The following is a 19,526-nucleotide window of genomic DNA, read 5'->3' as shown; positions in this document are numbered from 1 at the left end:
TGGAAGAAGTTTGGAACCACCAAGACTCTTCCTAGAGCTGGCCGCCCGGCCAAACTGAGCAATCAGGGGAGAAGGGCCTTGGTCAGGAAGGTGACCAAGAACCCGATGGTCACTCTGACAGAGCTCCAAAGTTCCTCTGTGGAGATGGGAGAACCTTCCAGAAGGACAACCATTTCTGCAGCACTCCACCAATCAGTAAATGTCTATTTCCAAGTCATTTCTTTTGCAAAAATGTCTAAACCTGTTTTTGCTTTGTCATTATGGGGTATTGTGTGTAGATTGAGGGGGGGGGGGGGACTATTGAATACATTTTAGAATAAGGCTGTAATGTAACAAAATGTGGAAGAAGTAAAGGGGTCTGAATATTTTCCCGAAGGCACTGTAGGTTAGTGTAATAAGGGCTGTCATTTAACTAAGATAGCAACATGACTCAGGTCCTGTCCTGTGTAGAATGAGTCAGCTTCTGTGCAGGTTCGGCATTGTCAATCAGTTTTAACCTTATTCAGTTGGTTTAGAGGACAGGATTCCTGTCATCGATGGCTTGGTGGTTTTGACAGTTTGATGTCAGTATAGATATTTGATGCATATTTAAGAAATGATTTTCATGTAAATGCGGTAAAGACCTCATCATCAAAATACTGACATGTTGTCCAGTTGAGATATGTAATTAAACTACATAAAGGGGTTGTTCAGTCACATGATATACTGTAGCTGACACATTTACTGTAAGTCCCACTTTGTATATATTATTATTCAATCCCCGATATCATAAACCCATGACACAAAAGATCATGGCATCGTGTAAACTGGTGGTACAGGAGTTGCTTTTTGGCTCGTGATTGGTCTGTGTACAGTAGCTATTAGGGGTGTAACGGTACACGTATTCGTATCGAACTGTTCGGTACACGGATCTCGGTTCGGTCCGCACTGAACCCGAATAAATACATAAAAACTCAAGGGCCTCAACAATAGGTCAGCCTAGAAAATGATATATACAGTTGAAGTCGGAGGTTTACATACACTTAGGTTGGAGTCGTTTTTTTCAACCATTCCACAAATTTCTTTTTAACAAACTATAGTTATGGCAAGTCGGTTAGGACATCTACTTTGTGCATGACACAAGTCATTTTTCCAACAATTGTTTACAGACAGATTATTTCACTTATAATTCACTGTATCACACTTCCAGTGGATCAGAAGTTTACATACACTAAGTTGACTGTGCCTTTAAACAGCTTGGAAAATTCCAGAAAATTATGTCATGGCTTTAGAAGCTTCTGATAGGCTAATTGGCATAATTTGTGTCAATTGGAGGTGTACCTGTGGATGTATTTCAAGGCCTACCTTCAAACTCAGTGCTGCTTTGCTTGACATCATAGGAAAATGAAAATCTATCAGCCAAGACCTCAGGAAAAAAATTGTAGACCTCCACAAGTCTGGTTCATCCTTGGGAGCAATTTCCCAACGCCTGAAGGTACCACGTTCATCTGTACAAACAATAGTACGCACGTATAAACACCATGGGACCACGCAGCCGTCATACCGCTAAGGTAGGAGACGTGTTCTGTCTCCTGGAGATGAACGTACTTTGTGGCGAAAAGTGCAAATCAATCCCAGAACAACAGCAAAGGACCTTGTGAAGATGCTGGAGGAAACAGGTACAAAAGTATCTATATCCACAGTAAAACGAGTCCTATATCGACATGACCTGAAAGGCCGCTCAGCAAGGAAGAAGCCACTGCTCTAAAACCGCCATAAAAAATCCAGACTACGGTTTGCAACTGCACATGGGGACAAAGATCGTACTTTTTGGAGAAAAATAGATGGCATCATGAGGAAGTAAAATGATGTGGATATATTGAAGCAACGTCTCAAGACATCAGTCAGGAAGTTAAAGCTTGGTCACAAATGGGTCTTCCAAATGGACAATGACCCCAAGCATACTTCCAAAGTTGTGTCAAAATGGCTTAAGCACAACAAAGTTAAGGTATTGGAGTGGCCATCACAAAGCCCTGACCTCAATCCTTTCGAAAATTTGTGAGCAGAACTGAAATAGCATGTGTGAGTAAGGAGGCCTACAAACCTGACTCAGTTACACCAGCTCTGTCAGGAGGAATGGGCCAAAATTCACCCAATTTATTGTGGGAAGCTTGTAGAAGGCTACCCGAAACGTTTGACCGAAGTTAAACAATTTAAAGGCAATGCTACCAAATACTAATTGAGTGTATGTAAACTTCTGACCCACTGGGAATGTGATGAAAGAAATAAAAGCTGAAATAAAAGATTATTTCTACTATTATTCTGACATTTCACATTCTTAAAATAAAGTGGTGATCCTAACTGACCTAGACAGGGAATTTTTTACTTGGATTAAATGTCAGTAATTGTGAAAAACTGAGTTTAAATGTATTTGGCTAAGGTGTATGTAAACTTCTGACTTCAACTGTACCTATCTACAGGGTATGGCTTTGCTGCGTTGTATGTCTCTTGAGTAAATCTAAGCGGATTTTTTGTGTGGCTATTCTGTTAAAACAACTACAGCATATGCGGAAGTTGTAATCAAATGTATTATGTTAATTGGCGCATTTCAAACTATTTGTGAGGCGCAGCCGGGAACTATGTCTGTACGTTGGTGAGTGGTGGGGTCGATAAACCACAATCAGAGGATTCTCCATCATCCTTTAAATCTTCAGTATGGGAACATTTTGGCTTCCCAGTAGATTACAACGATGTTGGATAGAGAGTTGTGGATTAAACGTTAACAGTAGGTCGGCACGCTCAACGAGAATATCCTATGCAGCTGCCAACACCTCAAATATGTAGACACATTTACTCCAACATCACCACAGTATACCGGAGCAAGATGGAAAAGCAAAGAAACAACACCTCCTCTCTGCATTCATTCTGCCCTTGGCAGCTGATTCTGATAGGGTCAAAGAAATTACAAAAGCGATAGGTAGGCTATGTTTATATCTTTTTTACAGTCTTTGGTTTATAGCCGCGGATATGCGCCCATTCTCCGTGGTTGAGAACAGCGCGTTTCAACAACTCGTGAAAGTACTCAAGACACTTTACGAACATCCCTCTTGCACCCATTTCAGCAAACAGGTAGTACCCACAAACCAAAGCATACGTTTTCAATGAATTGGCCAAAGCACCCTGCGCTTACTTAACAGTGACAGCCCATCCCATTACCCCAGAGTGGGAGATGTACCGTTCTACAGACACGCTCATGGTGCATTCGAAACCAAGTGGGAAGTGGGAATTTACCACAAATGACTGGTAAAAATCCACTTGAACGGCCCTAAAACTGGTAATTACTAGTGGGAAACTCGTCTATCATCCTGAGCACCCACTTCTCCCACATGGTAACCTCTGACGTCACCTACTAAGGAAATGGTTTCTATAACAGCATTTTTGGCAGTTAAATGCAATTATGTATAAAAAGCAATCTATGAATGTGGTTTTTGAACTCTATAATTTGTTTACAAGCATGATAGCTGTACTTATAGTTTATGGTTGACACAGCTTCTTGGGCGTTAGCCAATTGACGTTTGTCAACGAGTTCAAATCACATGAATGTATCCAACTCGTATTTACAACTTCACAACTGGCATCTCCCACATGGTTGTTAACGCAGAATCCAAGTGGCATCTTGAGAGGCCCAACATAACAACCTGGTCACAACAGAAAATGTCGTGAACATTGTGAATGCTGAACATTGTGAATTGCATTTCATTTTCCTGCTGTACCGAAATGTGACCTCAAAACCACATTACCTACCGAATCGTGGGTTTGGGGAACCGCTACACTCCTAAAAGCTACATACAGTATATGTTTTATTATTATTATGCTGTACAATGCCATGTCCCCGCTGTCCCCAAGGCATTAAAGGTTTAGTGTGCTTGAGTGCAGATGACTCTAGAATATTCTAGTTGTTGAGGTTCAGTTGCTGTTCCTGCTTGTCTCCCCCATCTCTCCTCTATGTCCACCTCTCTCTCCCTCCCTCTCCCCAATGGCTCAGAGGGCTACGGGGAAAAGGTTAATGGCAGACACTGTTAGTTGAAACACTGATGTTCCAGATGACAGACTTTTGTAATTGTTCAAAAATGTATTCCTGCAGAAGAAATAAGGCAAAGCAAACCAGCAGAAATGCATTAGCTAGCAGACAGTGTGTTTTTTGTGAAGAGTGATGTATGTTGCATTGTTTTGATGTTTTTTATTTAACTAGGCAAGTCAGTTAAGAACAAATTCTTAATTTCAATGACGGTCTAGGAACAGTGGGCTAACTGCCTTGTTCATGGGCAGAACGATAGATTTTTACCTTGTCAGCTCGGGGATTCGATCTCGCAACCTTTCGGTTACTAGTCCAACACTCTAACCACTAGGCTACCTGCCGCTCCAAGTGTAAGCGTGACCTTGAAAATGTTTTTTGTCATCATGCATGTTGATATATACGCTAGATATTTCTAAGAGTGTAGTTGTAAAAGAGACACGGGGGTCCCATCCTCCTCTCTCATCATGAATATCTTCTACTGTACCTAAGTGATAATGGAGAAAAACTGTATAAGTCAATAGAGGTGAGGTCACAAGAGCGAGAGTCGCACCTATTGATGTTCTGATTTTTTGTCTGCACCTTGTCTCATGTTGGTTGACGTGCTGTCTACTTCCCTCCTTCGTCAGTCTTAACTATGTCGATGTAAATGTAAAATGGCTCCTGACTATTTTAGATGATAATGAATGATATTTACATTGACGGGGGACGGGGGGGCGGGGGGGGGGGGGGGGTCCTAGATCAGCATTCATAAGCTAAGACCCTTCATAAATACAGGCCCTGATCCTGGGTCTTTAGCCATGGGCTCTACATTTTAAAAAGTCATTGGCAGCGCTGGTGCTCCCAACATAAAAAAGTTAGGAGCATAAAATGCACTTTAGGAGCACCAGATAAGCAGAGTTTGTAAATTGATTGAGATAAAGCTTATATTGGGCCTATAGGAATTCTGGCGACTTTTAACACACATGCTGCGCCCTAAAAAGGAATAACCCTTTAAATACATTGTTTATTATAAAAAAGCTAAAACGTTAATATAAATTCCTGTCATTGAAATTACAAAGTCATTTGTCGAATAGGTTTCTACTATTTTCCTATTGAGATCCATTACATTGAAAATGTAACACTGTCTCTATAAGAACATCAATGTTGTGAGTGACAACATGCAAGAGATCAGTCATTCATTCTTTAATTACTATGAGTGGGGTAACATCTCACAGCAAGAACTGACAAATCTGGTGCAGTCATTGATCTCCTGATGAAGCTATTGCTTTTCCTTTCTTTCTGTGCTCCCAAATGATCGGATACACTGGTAAAGTTACCATGTTATTAGCTTGACAACTGAATAAGGTGTAAACAATTGGTTAGCCTGCAAGTAGTTTTAGAAACGGTCCGCGACTTGGTTTATGAATGTAAAAATCGCCAATGCGTGACAGTAACAAAAAACATAGCGCCGGTAATATGGGTCATATATTATGAACAGTTTGGGCTAGAAACCATCCGTTTTCTCTCTACTAATTAGGGCTGGGAATTTCCAGGGACATCATGATACAAATGATTATCTTCATACTTATGTGCCAATATGATATGTATTGCAATTCTCACGATTCTATACATATTGCGATACGATACTGCCATTTTATTGTGATTCGATGTTCCAAACAAATTGCTCACTAAATCTGCAGCAGAAGGACAATAGAGAGACACGAGAAAACGCGTGTTGATCATGGTAACAAAAGTGCTGACAACATGTTGGCTCACCATTTAAAAAGAAGATTATGACGAAGGAGAAATACCAGCATTTTGGCGCAGGTACAGCCGACTAGCGCTAGCTAACGCCAACTACCTGGCAAAACGTTTGTTTAAAAAAAAATATAGAAAATCGTTCTCCCAAATAAATATTCTAGGTCTTACAGCTAAATCTTTTTGGCGCGTATGCGACCAAAATGGTCACACTTTAGAGCCCTATCTATAGCTAACCTCTATGGAAGTTATTGTCTTGGATGATGTAGAATTATGTTAAATTATATTATAAAGAGCCCGCGTGCTCTAGTATATGTGTGTGTTTCACTTACCTCCCTCTCTCTATGTAGTACATGCTGACAGTTATGTAACAAACAAGTTCAGTGCACAAGAAAGAAATGATGTTCTCCTGATGAAATGTGAAAAACAGACACAGGGCCAGTAGAGGGAAGGGGAGCCAGTTTATAATCCACCCCCAGCCACTCTGTTCTTGCCTCTCTCACATGAATGCAGGGAGGAACGAGATCTATGTTTTTCATCTGTTTTAGGCTGTCTGAAATGCCACATTTTCCCTACAAAGTGCACTACTTTTGACCAGATCCCTATGGGCCCTGGTCAAACGTAGTGTAATATATACGGGATAGGGTGCTATTTTAGACATAACCTCTGTTTTACAACCACTCTCCCTCCCAGCCTTTTATCAACACCCCTCTCAGCTTTCAGCTAACAGGGGAATCTGATTATGGCCAGCATCAAGTCTTGTGCTAATGCCAAAGGGAACGGATCCTCCTTGGCTAAGATTGTAGCATCCCTGTATAGCCATGATGTGAAACCAGTTACTGCTTGAAGGCGCAAAAGCTAATGAAAGGGAAGTCATCCTCCTTAGGCTAAGATTCTTCCATCTCTGTAGCCTATCTACAGTTTCTCAGCTGAAGAGTCGGTTATGGCTCGCGAGAATACTACAGCCATGATGGGAGAACACCATGTTATTGCTAGTAGTCATGAGAGACCATGTTATTGCTTTGGGGAATAATAAGCAAATGAAGGGAACACATCAACAGCCTGTGTATGGAGGATGGATGGACGGATGTGAGGAGAATATAATGTGGAGAAAGCTGCGAGGATGGGAGGTTGCTTCTGCTTCCTTATTGGTCTGTCTCCCCTCCCCTGACACAGTACTGGCTCTGTTAGAGTGTGTCAAGACTGAGACTGGGAGAGAGCGGGAAGGGCCGGCCAACGAACAGTCTGGCTGGCTGATGGTTGATGATGCAGCACTCTACCTCAGCCTCAGTCTGCTGTGTGGGGGGCTGGGGCTGGGCTATACTGGGATGCTGTTCTGACTATCTGAGAATACTGATGCGTGTGTCCCATTCCCAAATGGCACCCTATTCCCTTTATAGTGCACTTCTTTTCCTAGGGCACATATAGGGAATAGGATGCCATTTGGGGCGCAGCTGAGAATCTTCATTCAAGGGTATCACATCCTCTGTGTGTAGGTCAGTTTGTCAGAACACCAGGTCAGCAAACCTGGATGCGGGCTGGGTTGTGTTGGGCTGGGGCTAGGGCTGGCCAATGCTATACTGTCCTGGGTTGAGTTGGGGATGGGCCAGGCTGTGCTAGCTAGATTGTGTTTAGCCTCAATTTCCAAGCTTCCTCACGTCTGTTCTCAACAGCCGAGTGATGAACGAGACTATGCAGTGTGGTAATGCGAGACTAGCTTGTGCCGGGTGTGGAATTTTGTCACAACCAGACCAGTTTAATGGGAGGGAGGCTGGAAAGGAAGGCGAGGGGGGGGACAGGGGCGAAATGGAAGACGTGTGCAAGGATGCGTGAAAGAGCGGCATCACTCTCTCTTAGATGCAGCCAAGCCCATGTTATTGAAATGTATTTCGCTGTGAGGAACCTTTGAGGTACACTTAGGCTCAATCCCAATAACTCTCCCTTTAGCCCTCCCCCTCATTTTTTTGTGTCCCTCGAAAAACCGAGCAACTAGTGGTAGGGAGAGCTAAATAACTCTATGGAATAGGACATCGCTACAATACTCACTCGCGAACAGCAGAGGCGGCTAGGATAGCCTACCACGCAATTCATTGACGACGTGCCTTGTGTTTTTCACAATGCCTAGCTTTCCTTATATTTCTCATGCAAAATGCATACTAACCATATGAGCAACATATACTATATATACAAAAGTATGTGGACACCCCTTCAAATTTGTGGATTCGGCTGTTTCAGCCACACCCGTTGCTGACAGGTGTATAATATTGAGCACGCAGCCATGCAATCTCCATAGATAAACATTTGCAGTAAAATGGCCTAACTGCAGAGCTCAGTGACTTTCAACGTGGCACCGTCATATAATGCCACCTTTCCAACAAGTAAGTTCATCAAATTTCTGCCCTGCTAGAGCTGCTCGAGTCAACTGTAATGTGCTGTTATTGTGAAGTGGAAACGTCTAGGACCAACAACGGCAAGGCCACACAAGCTCACAGAACGGGACTGCTGAGTCCTGAAGAGCGTAGCGCGTAAAAAGCGTCTGTCCTCAATTGCAACAATCACTACCGAGTTCCAAACTGCCTCTGGAAGCAACGTCAGCACATGAACTGTTCGTCGGGAGCTTCATGAAATTGGTTTCCATGGCCGAGCAGCCGAAACACAAGCCTAAGATCACCATGCGCAATGCCAAGCGTCGGCTAGAATGGTGTAAAGCTCGCCGCCATTGGACTCTGGAGCAGTGGAAACGCGTTCTCTGAAGTGATGAATCACGCTTCACCCTCTGGCAGTCCAACAGACGAATCTGGGTTTGGCCGATGCCAGGAGAATGCTACCTGCCTCAATGCATAGTGCCAACTGTAAAGTTTGGTGGTTAGAGGAGGAATAATGGTCTGGGGCTGTTTTTCATGGTTCGGGCTAGGTCCTTTAGTTCCAGTGAAGGGAAATCTTAACGCTACAGCATACAATGACATTCTAGAGTCTTCTGTGCTTCCAACTTTGTGGCAACAGTTTGGGGAAGGCCCGTTCCTGTTTCATCATGACAATGCCCCTGTGCACAAAGGTCCATACAGAAATGTTTTGTCGAGATCGGTGTGGAAGAACTTGACTGGCCTGCACAGAACCCTGACCTCAACTCTATCGAACACCTTTGGGATTAATTGGAATGCAGACTGCGAGCCAATATCAATCAGTGCCCGACCTCACTAATATTCCATTTCCATTTACTGGAAAGCCTCCCCAGAAGAGTGGAGGCTGATTGTTCAAAGTAGAGTAGTACTGAATCAGGACATTCCATAATAGCAGTTTGACATGTAACAGTCGCAATTCCTTCACTCAGTCATTTTCTGCAATTTATTGGGAATTAATGATTAACCAGTGGAACCAATAAAGAATTAAAACCACTGTTCTGAACTAATAAACTCATCAAAAAAATAAACGTTCTCTCACTGTCAACTGCGTTTATTTTCAGCAAACTTAACATGTGTAAATATTTATATGAACATGACAAGAACAACTGAGACATAAACTGAACAAGTTCCACAGACATGTGACTAACAGAAATAAAGTAATGTGTCCCTGAACAAAGTGGGGGGGGGGTCAAAATCAAAAGTAACAGTCAGTATCTGGTGTGGCCATCAGCTGCATTAAGTACTGCAGTGCATCTCCTCCTCATGGACTACACCAGATTTGCCAGTTCTTGCTGTGAGATTTTACCCCACTCTTCCACCAAGGCACCTGCAAGTTCCCAGACATTTCTGGGAGGAAAGGCCCTAGCCCTCACCCTCCGATCCAACAGGTACCAGACATGCTCAATGGGGTTGAGATCCGGGCTCTTCGTTGGCCACGGCAGAACACTGACATTCCTGTCTTGCAGGAAATCACGCACAGAATGAGTAGTGTGGCTGGTGGCATTGTCATGCTGGAGGGTCATGTCAGGATGAGCCTGCAGGAAGGGTACCACATGAGGGAGGAGGATGTCTTCCCTGTAACGAACAGCGTTGAGATTGCCTGCAATGACAATAAGCTCAGTCCGATGGTGCTGTGACACACCGCTCCAGACCATGACGGACCCTCCACCTCCAAATCGATCCCGCTCCAGAGTACATGCCTCGGTGTAACGCTCATTCCTTTGACGATAAACGCAAATCCGACCATCACTCCTGGTAAGACAAAATCGCGACTCGTCAGTGAAGAGCAATTTTGTCAGTCCTGTCTGGTCCAGAAACGATGGGTTTGTGCCCATAGGCGACGTTGTTGAGGTTGATGTCTGGTGAGGACCTGCATTACAACAGGCCTACAAGCCTTCAGTCCAGCCTCTCTCAGCCTATTGCGGACAGTCTGGGCACTGATGGAGGGATTATTCGTTCCTGGTGTAACTCGGGCAGTTGTTGTTGCCATCCTGTACCTGTCCCGCAGGTGTGATGTTCGGTTGTACCGATCCTGTGCATGTGTTGTTACACGTGGTCTGCCACTGTGAGGACGATCAGCTGTCCACCCCGTCTCCTTGTAGCGCTGTCTTAGGCGTCTCACAGTACAGACATTGCAATTTATTGCCCTGGCCACATCTGCAGTCCTCATGCCTCCTTGCAGCATGCCTAAGGCACGTTCATGCAGATGAGCAGGGACCCTGGGCATCTTTCTTTTGGTGTTTTTCAGAGTCAGTAGAAAGGCCTCTTTAGTGTCCTAAGTTTTCATAACTGTGACCTTGATTGCCTACTGTCTGTAAGCTGTTAGTGTCTTAACGACCGTTCCACAGGTTCATTAATTTTGTATGGTTCATTGAACAAGCATGGGAAACAGTTACAATGAAGATCTGTGAAGTTATTTGGATTTTTAAGAATTATCTTTGAAAGACAGGGTCCTGAAGTTGCTGAGTTTATTTATACCAAACATTTTAGGGTCCATACACATATTGGCTACATTGCTATGCATCCATAGGCATACAGGTATTTTTATCCTCCACTACACAATAAGAAAAAATAGTTAGCTAGTTGACATTACTTCAGCTGCATTGCTTGACAGATGTCTTCAATCTCTAATGTTAACGATAGAAAGTCAGACTTTTTTATGAACAGCAAGGCAAGCTTACAAAATTGTTTTATTAAATTTGCAGTAACATTAAATGCTTTAGCTACATTCTTTACATCCACTGGGTTTCCCAAGATGGTTTGCTGGTTTGCTCAGGAGTACCTAAAAAATGAATTACAATTCATACAAATGTCAAACACCCATATAGCAAACTAAATGTATAAGTAGCTGGCTAATGTTAGCTAGCAAGATAGCTTGTAAAATAGTGATTTTCGTAAATTAACTTCATGACAAAAAAATATGCTTAATTGTTTGTCTACTTTAACTAATATATTCCTTTTAACTGTCATTTTTTTCATGATTCCTCATGAAGTTATAATGACTTACAATCATCTATTTTCTGTGACAAATGTTTTTTTAATTTTTATAGATGAATAGATTTATTTAAACTATTTTCATAATGCCTTATTCATTGTGATAATGTGTGAGTAACCCTTTAAGAGCGTCCCGCGAATCCATGGTAGAATGTTATTTATTTATAGCTCAGGTAAAATAGGTCATTCATTTTGAACAGTTTGAGCTAGAGACAAGTGGTTTTCTGCATTGTAAAGGTGCAACCACTGACACAAAGCCATACTCCGTTTGTTTCTATCCATGGCAGAGGCTGTGGTACAGCTAAGCCTAATCAGACTTGCCTGTGCTAATGGTTCTCATAGGTGAAGTAAAACTCTACAAATAACTTTGCTTGTTATGCGCTCCCATCAAATTATACAAATGTAACAACATTTCTGAGCGCATCGGACTTGAAACAACAACGATACAGATGTAACCATGTGCTATTCAATCAGTGTTTCCCCTATGTTCATTTATCAGCAGCGGATGGTAAAACATTTAAGTGTAAACTTTAAACCAGATATAAAGTATGTAGAAAAGCTATATATTTTTAAATAACATCATCATTGAAAACTAACAATTACCAAAATAGAAACTAGATAGTCAGGGAGAATCTAAAATTTTAAAAATATCATGGCATATCGCCCCCAATTGATTTAGTTATTATGTTTGAGTCACTCAGATAGCATAAGGACATGGCATAAGCCATGGCAGAATTGCAGGAATTTAGCTTTAAAACTCCACATTTTCTTTATAGCCCCATGGCAATTGCTGGAAATTACTGTAGCTTTAAAGTAACTGTCCATTGTTTCCAGATTTCTATGAAATACCACAGCTTTTCTGTGTTTTGATGGTGTGGGCGTACCCCAAAAACAGAATGGTGTGGATGTATACTAGTCATAAAAAATATGAATGTGTGTAGACTGCTGAATGATGGAGGATGACATCATTCTCTGAGGAAATATCATTTTTGAAGTGGTCTGTTTGGCCACACAGCCAGCCCAATTCTGATTTATTTTCTCACTAATTGGTTGATAAAAAATTTGATGTGATTGGTCAAAAGACCAATTCGTTTTTTGTCCAATTTATGCTTTGGCCACAAATACGAATATAAGATGAGCCAATAAAATTATTTGGGTATGAGTCAACAAAATATTACATTTTAAAAGTTTGATTTTCACTGGAAAGTTACTTTAAAACTTCGGAGACGCCGCCATTTGCAATGCCAACTACCAAAATGTGGGTGAAGGAGAAGCTGGGGAGGCTTGGGCTAGTAGCTGGGGGGGGAGGCGGAGTTGTTGGCCGGGGTTGGAGTAGCCAGGAGGAAGGCATGGCCGGCCGTTGAGAAATGCTTATTGAAATGTTCGATTATCATGGATTTATCAGTGGTGACCGTGTTACCTAGCCTCAGTGCAGTGGGCAGCTGGGAGGAGGTGCTCTTGTTCTCCATGAACTTTACAGTGTCCCAAAACTTTTTGGAGTTAGAGCTACAGGATGCGAATTTCTGCTTGAAAAAGCTAGCCTTTGCTTTCCTGACTGACTGCGTGTATTGGTTCCTGACTTCCCTGAACAGTTGCATATCGTGTGGACTATTCGATGCTATTGCAGTCCGCCACAGGATGTTTTTGTGCTGGTCAAGGGCAGTCAGGTCTGGAGTGAACCAAGGGCTATATCTGTTCTTAGTTCTGCATTTTTTGAACGGGGCATGCTTATCTAAGATGGTGAGGAAATTACTTTTAAAGAATGACCAGGCGTCCTCGACTGACGGGATGAGGTCGATATCCTTCCAGGATACCCGGGCCAGGTCGATTAGAAAGGCCTGCTCGCAGAAGTGTTTTAGGGAGCGTTTGACAGTGATGAGTGGTGGTCGTTTGACCGCGGACCCATAGCGGACACAGGCAATGAGGCAGTGATCGCTGAGATCCTGATTGAAAACAGCGGAGGTGTATTTGGAGGGCAAGTTGGTCAGGATAATGTCTATGAGGGAGGCCCGTGTTTACGGATTTAGGGTTGTCATTCACTCTCTCAGTTTCCATATGTCAAGCATCCTCTCTCTGTTTTTTTTAATTCACCTATTTCCATTGTGGTCCTCTCTATGCGACATGGACTCAGAGGTAGACATAACATAGTAAACATACATTTGTGACTCTCTAATTAGTATGATATGTTACGTTTCATATGGTATGTATTCATTTGTGGATCTCCATCATCCATTTCTGATGATATGTTACGAATTACATTTCATATGATATCTTACAACTTCCAAATTCATACAATATGTTACGAATTTGCAGAACACTGATATGTTACAATAGGCAATTCGTTGCGGCTAACGTTAGCTAGGTGGCTAATGTTTTCTAGGCTAGGGTTAGGGTTATGGGTGAAGGTTTAGATTTAGGTGTTATTATTGGATTAGGGTGTTTAATGGGTAAATGCTTTGAGGCTTCTAATGGATGTTAAGTTAGTTGCGGGAAAGAGTTGCAATGTGGGCGCATTCTAGCAATTTGGCAGTAGATTGAGGGCATCTAGCTTAGATTGTAGGACTGCCGGGGTGTTAAGCATATCCCAGTTTAGGTCACCTAACAGAACGAACTCTGAAGCTAGATGGGGGGCGATCAATTCACAAATGGTGTCCAGGGCACAGCTGGGAGCGGAGGGGGGTCGATAGCAGGCGGCAACAGTGAGAGACTTATTTCTGGAGAGATTAATTTTTAAAATTAGAAGTTCAAACTGTTTGGGTATAGACCTAGAAAGTATGACAGAACTTTGCAGGCTATCTCTGCAGTAGATTGCAACTCCTCCRCCTTTGGCAGTTCTATCTTGACGGGAAATGTTGTAGCTGGGTATGGAAATCTCAGAATTTTTGGTGGCATTCCTAAGCCAGGATTCGGACACGGCAAGGACATCAGGGTTGGCAGAGTGTGCTAAAGCGGTGAGTAAGGCAAACTTAGGGAGGAGGCTTCTGATGTTGACATGCATGAAACCAAGGCTTTTTCTATCACAGAAGTCAACAAATGAGGGTGCCTGGGGACACACAGGGCCTGGGTTTACCTCCACATCACCCGAGGAACAGAGAAAGAGTAGGATGAGGGTACGGCTGAAGGCTATCAAAACTGGTCGCCTAGAGCGTTGGGGACAAAGAATAAAAGGAGCAGATTTCTGGGCGTGGTAGAATAGATTCAGGGCATAATGTGCAGACAGGGGTATGGTGGGGTGCGGGTACAGCGGAGGTAAGCCCAGGCACTGAGTGATGATAAGAGAGGTTGTATCTCTGGATAAGCTGGTTATAATGGGTGAGGTCACCGCATGAGTGGGAGGTGGGACAAAGGAGGTATCAGAGGTATAATGAGTGGAACTAGGAGCTCCATTGTAAACTAAAACAATGATAACTAACCTAAACAACAGTATACAAGGTATATTAACATATGAGAGAGGCATAAGTAATCACAGGTGTTGATTTGGAGAGCTAGCTAAGACAACAACGGGTGAGACAACGACAGCTAATCAGCTAAAACAACAACAGGTAAAATGGCGATGAATGGGCAGAGAGGGTCGGTTAACTACACACAGAGCCTGAGTTCACGGCTGGGTCCGACAGATAAAATAATAAAATAAATAAATCAACAGAATGGACAGAAACGTTACAACTTTTTACAACTTTTTAACTACTTTGCAACTACTTAACATATTAGCTAATGCTTCCCATAGCCCTACCCTAACCTTAACCCTAACCCTAACCTTCACCCATAACCCTAACCCCTAGCCTAGAAAACATTAGCCACCTAGCTAACGTTAGCCGCAACGAATTGCCATTTGTAACATATCAGATGCTCCAGGGTTAGGAAAATTCGTAACATATTGTATGAATTTGGAAGTTGTAAGATATCATATGAAATGTAATTCGTAACATATCATAAGAAACGGATGATGGAGATCCACAAATGAATACATACCATATGAAACGTAATATATCATACTAATTAGAGAGTCACAAATTTATGTTTACTATGTTATGTCTACCTCTGAGTCCATGCCGCATAGAGAGGACCACAATAGAATTAGGTGAATTAAAAAAACAGAGAGGATGCTTGACATATGGAAACTGAGAGAGTGAATGACATAGGGGTGTGGTGGCTGGGTAGCGGATGGATGGATTGATTGATTGAAGAAGAGTTAAATTGAGGATGTAAGCACTAAGCAGCTAGCCCGGCTAGTTTAACAGGTTAAATGGCCACTGCTGCCCTTGGGATGCATATCCTGCTGCTGCTGCTGCTGCTGCTGTTGCTGCTGCTGCTGCTGCTGCTGCTACTGCTACTGCAAACAACCCTCTTCTGCTCTGCCTAGTGCCTGGTGACTGGAGCTACGGTCAATGCTATCAGGAATCCTTGGGACGTCCCAACTCTGACGTTACCCCATTAAACTTGACATTTAAAACGATAAGGGTGGAGGATATTAGGGTTAGATAAGAGTTATGCTTAAGGTTAGGGTAGGGGTTAAGTTTAGGGTTCAGGGTAGGGACATCCCAAAGGATTCCAGATAGCACTAACCCTGGTTTTCCTGGTTTTCCTACTTACAAAGCATGTAGAGGTCTGTAATTTTTATCATAGGTACACTTCAACTATGAGAGACGGAATCTAAAACAAAAATCCAGAAAATCACATTGTATGATTTTTAAGTAATTAATTTGCATTTTATTGCATGACATAAGTATTTGATACATCAGAAAAGCAGAACTTAATATTTGGTACAGAAACCTTTGTTTGCAATTACAGAGATCATACGTTTCCTGTAGTTCTTGACCAGGTTTGCACACACTGCAGCAGGGATTTTGGCCCACTCCTCCATACAGACCTTCTCCAGATCCTTCAGGTTTCGGGGCTGTCGCTGGGCAATACGGAGTTTCAGCTCCCTCCAAAGATTTTCTATTGGGTTCAGGTCTGGAGACTGGCTAGGCCACTCCAGGACCTTGAGATGCTTCTTACCGAGCCACTCCTTAGTTGCCATGGCTGTGTGCTTTGTGTCGTTGTCATGCTGGAAGACCCAGCCACGACCCATCTTCAATGCTCTTACTGAGGGAAGGAGGTTGTTGGCCAAGATCTCGCGATACATGGCCCCATCCATCCTCCCCTCAATACGGTGCAGTCGTCCTGTCCCCTTTGCAGAAAAGCATCCCCAAAGAATGATGTTTCCACCTCCATGCTTCACGGTTGGGATGGTGTTCTTGGGGTTGTACTCATCCTTCTTCTTCCTCCAAACACGGCGAGTGGAGTTAGACCAAAAAGCTCTATTTTTGTCTCATCAGACCACATGACCTTCTCCCATTCCTCCTCTGGATCATCCAGATGGTCATTGGCAAACTTCAGACAGGCCTGGACATGCGCTGGCTTAAGCAGGGGGACCTTGCGTGCGCTGCAGGATTTTAATCCATGACGGCGTAGTGTGTTACTAATGGTTTTCTTTGAGACTGTGGTCCCAGCTCTCTTCAGGTCATTGACCAGGTCCTGCCGTGTAGTTCTGGGCTGATCCCTCACCTTCCTCATGATCATTGATGCCCCACGAGGTGAAATATTGCATGGAGCCCCAGACCGAGGGTGATTGACCGTCATCTTGAACTTCTTCCATTTTCTAATAATTGCGCCAACAGTTGTTTCCTTCTCACCAAGCTGCTTGCCTATTGTCCTGTAGCCCATCCCAGCCTTGTGCAGGTCTACAATTTTATCCCTGATGTCCTTACACAGCTCTCTGGTCTTGGCCATTGTGGAGAGGTTGGAATCTGTTTGATTGAGTGTGTGGACAGGTGTCTTTTATACAGGTAACGAGTTCAAACAGGTGCAGTTAATACAGGTAATGAGTGGAGAACAGGAGGGCTTCTTAAAGAAAAACTAACAGGTCTGTGAGAGCCGGAATTCTTACTGGTTGGTAGGTGATCAAATACTTATGTCATGCAATAAAATGCAAATTAATTATTTAAAAATCATACAATGTGATTTTCTGGATTTTTGTTTTAGATTCCGTCTCTCACAGTTGAAGTGTACCTATGATAAAAATTACAGACCTCTACATGCTTTGTAAGTAGGAAAACCTGCAAAATCGGCAGTGTATCAAATACTTGTTCTCCCCACTGTATATATATATATATATATATATCCTGTATACTAAATATATACTATTTGCCAGAGTCCCACTCGACCGGTCACAACTCTCCTTCCCTGGCAATAGAGAACAGTAAAACTCCAGCCAACACGTTTAAAAAGGTCAAAGGTGACGCCAAATCTCCCAGCATTCCCTTCAACCATTTCCTAAATTCCTCCACAAGGCAGTGGTGACCAATTTGTGAAGGGTATCGTGGTTTTGCTATTTATTTTTCTCTCTCTATATATATATATATATATATATATACAGTACCAGTCAAAAGTTTGGACAAACCTCATTCAGGCTTTTCACCCGACCTCAACCCAATTGAGATGTTTTGGGATGAGTTGAACCGCAGAGTGAAGGAAAAGCAGCCAACAAGTGCTCAGCATATGTGGGAACTCCTTCAAGATGGTTGGAAAAGCATTCCAGGTGAAGCAGGTTGAGAGAATGCCAAGAGTGTGCAAAGCTGTCATCAAGGCAAAGGGTGGCTGCTTTGAAGAATCTAAAATATATTTTGATTTGTTTAACACTTTTGGTTACTACATGATTCCATATAGCTCCAGGAGTTAGCACTGTACTGTAGTTAGCACTGTACTTAGCACTGTAGTTAATGACATCACTCAACCCTGCCTTACTTGTTACCTTTATTTAGCAAGGCAAGTCAGTTAAGAACACATTTTTATTTTCAATGACGGCCTTGTTCAGGGGTAGAACGACAGATTTGTACCTTGTCAGCTCGGGGATTCGAACTTGCAACCTTTCGGTTACTAGCCCAACACTCTAACCACTAGGCTAGCCTGCCGCCCCACTTACATCAGGCTCTGATTTGAATTGCAATCAAATTAAGGTCTGCTAGCCATGTGACTGAAACAAGTCAAGTCATATGGGTGTGTTTTGATTTCCATCCTGTGTCTTGTACAGGATTATTCCCCATAGCACTTTTCTATAATAACTGTACAATATTTCATACATAACTGTACAGGATGTATACAAAAGTGCATGTTAGAGCATGTCAGCTGAGGATGATATAGTGTGCTCGCGGTATATGGCCTCTCTCTCTTTCTTTCTCTCCTCTCTTCTCGTCTCCTCTCAGTGAAAGACTAGATGGGGAGCCCATCTAGTCTCCCAATGGGGCTGGGACACTCTCTCCTCTCATCTCCTCTCTTCTGTCTTTGGGCTAAAACACTGGTCCGTGGTCTATGCTCTGCAAGGCGTAATGCAGGGAAGCCTTGTCTTGTTAAAAGCACAAGGGTACATATCACTTTTGCAAATGCACACAGGGTCTCATTAAAGTTTCATGCAAATTGTCATGTTTTATTGAAACAATTATGAGGTTATCTGCTGAAAGAGGTTTGCCAGCCCCTTCTTCCTCCGTCGGTCCCTCTGCTTGCTTCCACTCCTTTCAAAACCACTACAGCCATCAACGGCAGGCAGGGCAGGACACAATGTAGAGGCAGGAGCTGAAACGTTACGACAGGACATTTCTCTACACACTGCACATTTCCCGTTATGATTGGGTGAGAGGGGCTGATGCGTAAAACCTAGAGAATAGGGGCTGCCTGCCCTGCATCGAGTTTGCTTGGTGGCCATTTTCAGGATGTTGTATAGTACAGTATTTCAAACCTGTAGTTTACCGATGTTGATCTGATGTAAGATAAGGTGGAGAATTAGAAAATGATAGATTTATGCTTTTTGTTAGTGAAAGGTGTTTTTTTACACAAAACCAACGGTATATATTCTGGTCGAATCGAATACTAGTATTGGGAATTTTCTGTTCAAATAATAGATGAATATCTATATTATACATACAAGTTTGGTATGATGTATGTTGTAGACTATGTTTTATCTGACATTTTTGTGAACACATATGGATGGATGAACCACCTATAGCTATTTTGGGTGTGCATGCCTCAAATTATCACTTCAATATTTCACTTCTCTGTTTCTCTTGATCCCTTTCTCTTTGTTTCTTCTCTCCACAGACATTCATAGTGCTAAACAGAGGGAAGACTATCTTCCGCTTTAGTGCCAACCCTGCCTTGTACATCATAAATCCTTTTTAATGCTTTTCAGGCGAATAGCTATAAAAATTTTTGATACATTCATATCCTTTCAAATGGTGTCCTACCAGGAGAGACGACAGTCTTTCCTGTTCGTTTAGAGTATTTACTATGATGTTGCT

General features: G+C 42.7%; 1 protein-coding gene across 1 annotated transcript in view; it reads left to right on the top strand.

Moving 5' to 3' along the window:
• Positions 1–19,432, top strand: part of LOC111977093 (sodium channel protein type 8 subunit alpha-like) — a 28,136-nt gene extending 8,704 nt beyond the window's left edge. The window contains exon 3 of the mRNA XM_024006397.2: positions 19,327–19,432. Coding sequence (XP_023862165.1) covers positions 19,327–19,407 — 81 coding nt within the window. The 3' untranslated portion in view covers positions 19,408–19,432. The remainder of the gene's footprint in view (positions 1–19,326) is intronic.
• Positions 19,433–19,526: the final 94 nt, after the last annotated feature.

Source organism: Salvelinus sp. IW2-2015, linkage group LG17, assembly GCF_002910315.2.
Source record: "Salvelinus sp. IW2-2015 linkage group LG17, ASM291031v2, whole genome shotgun sequence".
Lineage (NCBI taxonomy): Eukaryota > Metazoa > Chordata > Actinopteri > Salmoniformes > Salmonidae > Salvelinus > Salvelinus sp. IW2-2015.
Note: the sequence above shows the minus strand (reverse complement) of the source record. Positions and strands in the feature narration are given on the sequence as shown.